Raw genomic sequence first — 9845 nt, forward strand, 5'->3', positions numbered from 1 at the left:
GGAAAGGTCTCCTGGTGTATGCTAAGCATGAAGGAAGCGGTCTGAGACAAGCCAGCGGATCGAGAAGGAAAAACCCATTCCGGGATGGGAGAGCAAGGCCTTGAGTAGCAATACGGAGCGGGGGCAGGTGAAGCAGCAGCGCTGCGTGGTGGGTGGGCTTTTGGGTTGGGTGCGTTAATTACCAGTAGGTGATCCTGCAAATACCGTTGCTGTGAGCTACAAGAGCAAAATTCTACTGGTGGCACCTCACAGAATCAGAGATTGCCTTAAATCAGACTTGGGATAGCTCTGGCACTTGGAGTTTGTAGCCGTTGCCTTTCTTATCTCTCACGCTCTCAGACTGGGGAGGGTTAACAGAGGTCTCCAGCCGTGGCTTGCGCTGTTTCGATTCCATTACCAATTCTGACGTGAAAAGCAGGTCCCTCCGATCACTGGAGCTAAAGCTATTTTCATTTTGAGGCTGCAGTTGGTAAAGATGAAGCAGGCTTTGTCTTTGAGTTGAGTCTGGTGGGGTTTTCAAGGTGATGATGGGATGAAGAGTTTTGGGAACAATTTGTTGCTGTATCTCTGAATGTAGGAACTGGGGCTGGCCATTCTGAAACGGATGATTTAGGAAGACTTGGTGATCCAGGCCAGGCTGGAGGAGGCTTGGAGCAACCTGGTCTAGTGGAAGGTGTCCCTACCCATTGCAGGGGGGATGGAACTAGATGATCTTTAAGGTCCCTTCCAACCCAAACCATTCTCTGATTCTATGATTCCCCTGTGTAATAAATGCTCGAGTTGAGGTGCTGACCTGCAGTCATTTAAGAGCTTCCATTTGCTCGCAGCAGGCCTGCTGCCTTAACTTGGGATCTCTGACGCTTTGCCTTCCCTTTTGTTTCTCTTTCTGTTATACTTTCTCACCCAGGTTACTTGTGTTATTTTCCTGCTTGATTTTTCTTTCTGCTTCCTCTCTGGTGCTCTGCTAACAGGAGTAAATCAGAGTAGACGGTTGTACATCAGGTCCTGCGGCGGGCTGATGTGCGTACGTGGGGTTATGAATACTTCAGATTCATGTTACTGAACAACAGGCTCCCTGTTAACCTGCTAAAATCGGCTCAGCCCTGTCCTGCTGATTACTGTTCTCCCTGCTCCATGCTCTTTAATTTTTTATGTCCGTCTTCTGGAATCAGATGTGCAGTACTTCTTAAAACAAGGGTTTTAAACTTTAAGCGTAGCGCACTTGAACGAGCCCTGGTTAATTTCTCTGGAGACGTGCGTCATCGCTTACGCAAACAGACACGGTACAGGCAACGTACAGCGTCAAGTACGGGATCATGGGACTCCTGTTCTTGTCCATTCCATCCCATTCTGCCAAGAAGGAGTTAAGATGCAAAGAAAAGAAAACAGTAGGGAGGCGTAGGAAAGCTGAGACAATATCCTTGTCCACAGAGGTGGTTTTAGGTGGGAGGTGGCTGGAAGCAAATGGGAAGCTGCTGCTGTGGGATTTTCTTGGAAAAAAGGAATCTACTGCGGGGAGATTTCTTTCATCTCTTAAGAAGAATAGATACCAGGAGACTGAAAAGGGAATGGTGAAAAAGCTGATGGCAATGATCAAGGGAAGGGAGTTGATAGGGGAACGATCTGTGGGACTTGTACTGAGAAACATGGTTCATTTTATTTATTTATACAGTTAATAGGCAGTTTTGCTAGCTGGACTGTAACAACATTCGTACTGTTTGACATGGGGTGAGAACTCTTCGGCGAAGATGTTCCAGGTTGCTGCCTCAGTATGTTTCAGTGGTGGCTGAGCTTGTGCTTGTGTAGAAGTCGGAGCCATCACAGCGGGTGCCATTTTTGGCTGGGGTCACACTGTGATTTTCCCTGTTGCTGGAGTTTAAAGGCAGCCTTAAGCCATCTGAGTAGGACCGGCTAATAAACTAGCCGTGGGAAATTGTCATTCGGTGTCGGTACTCTTACAGTCCATATTGCTGTCTGTAACGTTCTAGTTAGGCTGCTAATTGTTCCTCAATTAGTGTAGGAGTAGTTTTTATACATGGGATTACGTATTAAGAATTAGACTGATCTGACACAAGGAACGCATGACCTCAGATTCGTGATCAGGGTATGGGGAGTGGTTTTGGGATAGTTTTGGGATAGCATGCAATACCCAGCCATCTCACTGTTATGGCTCATTTGTGTCTTCTTTTGCAGGAAGGCCCAGGAAGGTCTGGCTGTTGGTGTGTGCCTGCTCTTCCTTGGGACATGTCCAATGTATCCAGTTACGCCCTTCGAATGGCCCGGCTGAGTGCTCAGATATTTGGAGAAGTTGTCAGGCCAACTGACTCGAAATCGATGAAGGTAGTGAAGTTATTCAGTGAGCAGCCTTTGGCCAAGCGGAAGGAGGTGTACAGCTGGTATCCTCCCCACAACACCTACTACGCCCTCATGAATAAACTCCGTTACTTTGGTCTCTACAGGTAATCGGCATGCTTATGGGGTGGGAGCAGAACTGGGGATGGGAAACGGGTGGGTCTGAGGTTTGTTACAGGTTTTTTACCTCAAGGCAAAGAGGAACATGGGAAAAAAAATATCAGTTTGGAATATGGTGCATATGGAAATACGCACTGGATTGTTGCAGTGAGGGCAAGGAGAATAAAGTAAGTGACTACTGTCTGAGTAACTTTTCCCATAATTAGAACCTTTTGCGAGGGAGACTTTAGGTGCAGTTATGGGCAACCAGTTAGTTAAGAAATAGTTCTTGCTTTGGCTTTGTGGGGAAGGGAAGGGAGCTTTTTCATAGGCAAGAGGTGGGTCTGGAGGCCTGAACATGGCAAATGAATGTGCTACAAAAAGGTGATGTTGCCTTAACACAAAAATTGCATTAAGACAGTCTTACCATATATACCTCGATCATTCAACAGCCAGTAAGTGAAATTTAGAGGAGAAGGAAAGTCTGTGTTAGGCTGAATGGACTTTTTATCCTTCAAAATAAATCAAGTTAAATTCCAAATGTGGTTTAATTAGCCTTGTTAATTCCAGCTTCATCCAAACCAGTTGTCTAATTGCTGAATGAATTTCCAGTGTCAAGTAGAAAAAAACCCTGCCCTGCTAAAGAACAGCACCAGAGGTCAAATGCAGTCGTTTGACTTCAGCCAGGTAGCACTAGAGAAACTCCTTAAAAATGAGGCTGCTCACCCGAAGGCAAACCAGATTAATTTCTGTTGCTAGTGCCACAATTCTAGGGTTCAAGGGTTGCATCCAGGACGCCCTTGGTTTAGGTGGACATGCAAACTCTTCCTAGAATAGCTGTTTGACACACAGAGCCTTGATGACGCGATCGTGTTCTCTACTCTTTTCCTTCCCCTCCTAATCTCGAGTTCCTTCTCTAGCTCTGTATACAGAGAGCTTGTGGAAGATCAGGTTTGCTGGTCAGAAATACTTAATGAAGAGTTGAAGAGTAAAGCGACCTGATAATAATGCACAAGTGTGTTTCTTTCTTTTTCAGAAAAGTTGTGTTTAAAAATAGCAGTGCAGCAATCGCAGGCCAGTTCGGATGCAGTTGACGCTTTTGAAAGATACCTTTGCACTGGAAAATACAGGGACAGAGATTAAATAGAATTTATTAGAACATTATTGAGGATTCATTATCTCTGCCAGCCCCTTTATCCTCCTTCCTGTTTTATTCTCCTATTAAGATTCTACCAGTAGCTGATGCTTCCTTCATAACTCATTCCTGAACTCACCTGAGAGCAGTGTCATGTACTGTAATTACCGCTCAGCATGCCCCTGTTTTCTTAGAAGCTAATGACCTGAAATTAGTATCTAGCACGGAAACACAACATGCTGTTGCTAGACTGCTGAGCTAGATGAGAAGGGTGAAATTCTCATTCTCGCTCTTGCTGATTTTTATATTTTACTGCTCATTCAAACATAGTGGATCGATAAATGCAATGGAAATAATATATCTGTGCACACACCATTTGTTGCAGAAAAGGGCAACCTTGTTAGTTCTGAAAGTACCAGGGGAAATCTTTTCATGTTACTCCGCACGAAATTACCTGTTAGCAGTGACACCGAATACGCTGCAGGGTGTTTCAGGGTGGACTTCACCATTAAAAGAGTTTTGAGGCGTGTTTTTGTGATCATACACTTCAAAGAACCTTTCACATCTGGATATTCCAAGAAATACAGTAAACCTTTTTATTGTCCTCCCCCATCCAGGGATGAGCACCAGGACTTTAAGGAGGAGATGAGGCGATTGAAAAAGCTCCGTGGGAAGGAAAAGCCAAAGAAGGGGGAAGGAAAGAGAGCTCTCAAGAAGAAATAGTGCCACTTGGACAATGTAATGAACTACTCGGGAAATGCTGGAGAGCAGCTGTAACTCCGACTTTCTGTTCCCAGCTGGAGGGGTGCTTGGCATGTGAGATGCCTGTGGGGCACAGGAAACACACTGAAGTACTGGAGTCCACCTTGGGAGTGCACTTGGGTCTTTGTGGTTTTGTTGGGTTTGAATTTCTGTAGGCGAAATACACGGTGTTTCGCAGCACATCAGTCTGCCAGCCCACTCTTACCCAAGAAGTAAAAACAGTCGTACAAAAATAAGTGCTTAATGTTTTTCTTGCAAACACCTTTAGCTGTTTCAATTTGTCTAGATCTGGGAAACTTTGTTTTTCATTGTCTGTTTTACTTTCCTGGACTTCATATCATGCTGTTTTGCATGTGGCCACAAAGAAATAAGGGGTTTTGCTTCTGCTGCTGCTTGTCACTTGGCCTGTTACAGTGGGATTCATTTCAGGTAGCTGTAGTGGGTTTGCTGGGAGGACACGTCTGAAGTGCTTCACGGGGTGACGAACAGTTTCGCTGGCGTACAGTCCGTGGCTTTATCGCCAGGCTCCTCCAGGGTTAGTACTGACTGCATACATCTGCTGTTCTTCCCTGTCAGTCCCTGTCCGGGAGCAGCAGGTACGGCATGCGGCTGCGCGGCTCTGCCTGCCCACGCGTGCGGCCTGCCTGCCTCTGCCCTGAAGTGGCACCTTTGAATTTCCAGACTGTGTAAGCTTAGTGGAGCGTCCGTGAAGTGCTGAAGGAGGGCTATTAAAAATGTAGCAGGACTGGAGCAGAAAGTATTTGCGCAGTTAGCTTGGGGCGTGCTTGATTTTTGCATAGAGGCGTTCTGACGGAAGGAGCGTTACTAACCTGCTGATGCTTCTAAACCCAAGCATGTTCAAATACAAGTGTATTTGGAAGGGTCTGTCCAGTCACTGAAATCGATGATTCTACATAAATTTGTATTAGCTTAACAACTGGACTTCCCCGAGGTTATTGACTGAAGAGGCACTGATCGTATTAAAGGTGTTTTGTTTAGTACCCTTACTGAGTGTTACCTGGCTTTCTGAGCTCCGAGGAGCTGATTTTAGATCTGCGGTTGCAGAAGAACTGCCAAAGTTCTTAGCACCGACAAGAAAATGCTGTGAAAGTCAGTGAGAGATTTATCTGCTCTGCACTGCAGTGGGGAGTTCCTCTCTTATTTAAAATTCTTTTAGTAACTTAAAACATTTGCTCAGCTCTAACGTGCCTGTGGCATTTTAGTGCTCTGTGTTTGTGACTTGTACCGCAGTTCACAGAGCCTGTGATGGGAGTTCCGAGAAGCACTTGGTTCCTGGGACTGCGTGTGGCTGAGGGGAAGCAGTCTGGTTCCCTTGAATTCCTCTTCAGGAAGCGGGGCCGCATGGAGCCACCTACTAGATCGGAGAGGGAATTGCCCAGGTCGGAAGGTTGCAGCTGCCTGACACTTGATGGCTGTGGCCGTGGGGGGTGAAGTTGCTCGGTTGTTTGGTGGGAAGAGCAGTGCTGAACCTCTTCAGCAGAATTACTGCAGCTGCTTTGGACGGCTGGTGGTTGTACTTCGGCAAGAACGCGGTGTCTGCTAAAATTAAACCGAAGCCATGAAAATATTTTCTCTGCAGTTTAAGATGAAAAATCAACATCATCCTTTTTTTTGTTCCTGTGAAACACTTAAAGCTTTGACAGTATGAGCATGCAAGAAAGTGTGCATGCATCAAAAAGTGAATTATGGTCCTGCTGCGGTGAAGTAAGTGTGCGTCACCTTCAGCTGTCTGTGTGGGGAGACCTGGGTATGAGCATACGGATAGAATATGCAGCATGGCTGGCCATGGTTATGCTTCTGAACTCCCATTTAGCTTGTGTAAGGACTGAGCATCTGTGGAGCCTACTGAGGGCAGTGAATGCTGCAGGCATTCTGTATCTCGGCATGCCACCTTGCTACGTGCCACCTTGCTACACACAGATACCGTCTCAGATGTGTTAGATCAGGTAATTCGGCTTGGGGCTCAGATCTGTTCTTCCTTGTCTACTCCAAGACACCTACCTGTTCATGGGGTTTGAGAAGTTCCTGTCATGAACAGGAAAGCAAAAATCGTTTGGCTAGTCGTCTCTGATCATGGAATCTTGTTCGTAGGAAGAGGATCCCCTCTGTGCCACCTGCCAGGGCAAACCTGCTCTAGAATCAAAGCGTCACCCTGGGAACGTACTTTGGGAAGATACTTAGAATAGCATATCCAAAAGAGGAGAGAAACGGTGAAATAATCAGATGTGAAAGAAATGGACTGAATTGCTGATTTTCATCTTCTCTCCGCAGTGTTTGCACAAGCAGGTGGATGGAGTGAAAAATGAAAACTGTTCAGAAGAGCAGTATCAGGAAGGTTCCTCTGTCTAATTTTTATTATCTTTCTTCTGTAGTACTCATTCGATAGAACTAGGTCTTCTCACAAATGGCTGTTTCCCCTCCCCTGGGACATCACTGTGAAATAACAGTGATTGAGACATTTTGGAGTTTATCCTACTATTGGATAATCCATTCCTTGCTGGGAGCGCTAGTGTTTTGTTCCAGAAAATACAGCTTTCTCCACTCCACAGCTGGGATAAAGAGGCCCTTTCCTACCTCCCTTCCAACCTGTGCTCTGTCGTTGAGGGGTAGGTGTTGCCTGGAGAAAAACACATCTTGTCAGTCGCAGGGCAGACGGGCAGTCGATCCTGAAACAGTGTGCCAGGTACTCACGCAGTCTGTGCATTTAGGAGGGGAAGGAGAGGTTCAACACTACTCTGAGGGGTAAGGGTGGGAACACAGGCTTTTTGCAGCTGTTGCTATAATGGCACATCCATTTTATGTACAAATAATCCAGTGCAATTACAGTCTCATTTGAGGCTTTCCCCTCACGTTGATTCATTTGAAACTGGTGCGTTTTGGTACAAAAGCCACCCTTTTCCTGAGGGTGAGGGCTGACTGTCCTTGGCAGATGTTTAGATGGATGGGAATACACCTAGTCAGCTGATCTCTGAGGGACTGAGAGTCACATCCTAAACTCTTCCCAATCCTGAACAGCTTTATGAAGTGCCACTGCTGCCTTAATTTGCAGTGCTTTAACTACGGCTGCCTGCAATTAGGCTCTGGTATGCCACAGCCGTTGCTGCCGAGTACTGCCTTGATAATCACGAGCTACGCTGCCAGCAGGCTGGCCCAGTTGCTGTACATATTCTATAGGACATGCAGTTATTGCCCCAACCTTGATACGGAAAGTCTTGCAGACAGGCAGAAGTTCACTTGCGTATGACCTAACTTTGTAATGGTGGAAGGAAGGGGAAAAGAGGAAGAAATAAAGACAGTGTTGCTTTCTGGCAGCGGAACCGGTGTGTTACAGTATAGATGTACGTGCTCCGCTCAGGAAAGTATTAACTTGAACAAAGTTTCTCCCAGTGCCGAAAGAGTTTATTCTACTTATTAAAGCAATGAGCTGAGTTTATGCCGGTCAGCAAAACGCACCTGAGTTACTCTGGTTTTAGACACATGCTTTGTCTTACTTCCCTGCGTTTCCTCAAGAGCAAAATCAGGATAATGATTCCTTAGTGAATAGTGCCACGAGGGTAAGCTGCTTCTAGGGTGGGAGTTTACCCCAGGAAACTTTGTGTAAAGAACAGAACTTAGTGTGGCTGTGGTAGGACTTGCACCCCTGCCTATTTCAGAGAGCTGCCTTCAAGTAGCAGTTGATGACATTTTTAACTTGACGTGGTAAGTTACCGTGTTCACTCTTCTGCTTTAGATGTCAGGAAAAAAATCTTGATTTGGTCAGAAAGTAAGAATTAAATATCATAGGTATTTCTTGAACTGTAAATACTTTTGAAATTTTAAAGCATTCTCTACCACTTCAGGCTGTTTTAGGATTGTTTTAAAAAACAACAAAATGAAGTCTGTATGGTTTGGAAAAGCTTTGTAAATCCAAAAGGCTGCTTTGATGAGGGACAGACTCTGTTTTGTATGGTTTTCTCTTTCTTTTAAAGCACAAAGGATAACACATAAAGAAAACAAGTGCTATGGGGATCTCAGATTGATTCCTTTAAACTCAGTTCGTCTCAGAACTGTTTGATTGTGACAGTTCTTGTACAGTCTCTTGGGAATAGCTCCTGGAAACAAAATCCTCCAAGGGGGCACATTCTGTTTGGCATCTTGATATTGAGACATGTGAGAGCAGAAACTCTTCCTGTTTAACCTCATCTAGGGGCAGCATCGTTTCTCTCACCTGCCCATGCAACAATGGAAAACTCACAAGTCCTAATAACATTTTTTGAAAGGATTTATTAGCGTATAAAAGGAAGCAGAAATGAAAACAATACCCTTACTGTTATTAAAGTCAAGAAGAAAAACTTAAATGATGTGTGTGGGTTAGATATTTAGAGTGGATCTTTGTGTGCCTGCACAGCTGGGGTAGCATGAAAAAAGGCATTTTTGTCTTTTCACCCCCTTCTCCTCACTTTTCCTTGTCCCTTTCCTCGTCCTTTTCCTCAAGTGTAATAACAACGTGTCTTGAGTGCCGAGGAAGGAACAGACATGGAGTGACATCTGAAAGAATTTGCGTGCGAAGGCTCGGTCACAGCAGGGCACAGCTATAGCGTGTCCAACAGCGAGCAGTGGCACTGTAGGCAGATACTAGGGGGACGTTGCCACCGTGCTGGCTGACAAATTATTTAGGGTGGTCTAGGGGGATAAATACGAAATGAACGGGATAACGATCAGGACACCAAAGTATCTTTATATGTACTGTGTTGAGTTGTTCTGGGTGGAATACTGGGGAAAATTCCACAAGGTGAAGTATTTGCAAAATTGAGAAGATTCCCAAGAAGTGAGTTCGGCTTCTGTTCGACTTCTTCTTCAGACTCTCTGAGTCAGGCAGAGCTAGACTGAGCCAAGTGTTACAGCACGGGAACCGCTTCTCTCCCCAAAGAGAAGGCAGACTGGATGACCTCATACCTTTTCTCATAGCATAGCTAGGTCTGTGAAAACAAATCTCACCAAGGGCTGAAAAAGAATTTTTATATCCATTAGGTTTTCTGTCTGTGCTTGAAAGTACTTTACTTCATCCCAGGGCTCCCAGAGCTGTTTGTGCATATTTCATGGAGTTCAGGGGGTCACTCCGGCTTCAGTGGCTGTTTCTGTGGGCCTGAAGTTTGCCTTATGGGCTGTTTCAGTCAATAGGCTTTTAATGGTATTAGGAGGAAAAACCACCTGAGCACCACAAAGCCTAAAACCCATTCTGCTGCCACATGCAATGGCGTGTCACTGCAAATGCGCGCTTGTAAATGCATCGCATCCCTCAGTTGCCACTACAGCCTTGCCTGGATAAACATGAATGAGGTCACTCGGCCTCAGACTTCCGAAAGTGGATGTCTAAAATGTAATTATGGATTCGAGCGCTGACAGAAGCGGTCTAACTTTAGAAGCTGTGTGAATATTGAGTATCTCCAGCTGCTGTCAATGGGCCTTACCTCTAAATCACAGAATCACTAAGGTT

General features: G+C 45.4%; 1 protein-coding gene across 1 annotated transcript; it reads left to right on the forward strand.

The window, feature by feature from the left end:
- Positions 1-2208: 2208 nt before the first annotated feature.
- On the forward strand, positions 2209-4347 carry MRPS33 (mitochondrial ribosomal protein S33). Its single transcript, XM_010151096.1, has 2 exons — positions 2209-2459; positions 4204-4347. The coding sequence occupies exons 1-2, from the start codon at positions 2245-2247 to the stop codon at positions 4307-4309; spliced, it is 321 nt and encodes a 106-aa protein (XP_010149398.1). The 5' UTR covers positions 2209-2244; the 3' UTR covers positions 4310-4347.
- The last annotated feature ends 5498 nt before the right edge of the window (positions 4348-9845 follow it).

Source organism: Eurypyga helias, unplaced genomic scaffold (genome assembly GCF_000690775.1).
Source record: "Eurypyga helias isolate BGI_N326 unplaced genomic scaffold, ASM69077v1 scaffold25444, whole genome shotgun sequence".
In the NCBI taxonomy this organism is placed as follows: domain Eukaryota; kingdom Metazoa; phylum Chordata; class Aves; order Eurypygiformes; family Eurypygidae; genus Eurypyga; species Eurypyga helias.

Coding starts and splice junctions, on each gene's coding strand:
- MRPS33 (XM_010151096.1), top strand. CDS start 2,245: ATGTCCAATGTATCCAGTTACGCCCTTCGAATGGCCCGGCTGAGTGCT. Junction 2,460..4,203: donor CGTTACTTTGGTCTCTACAG/GTAATCGGCATG, acceptor TCCCCCATCCAG/GGATGAGCACCAGGACTTTA.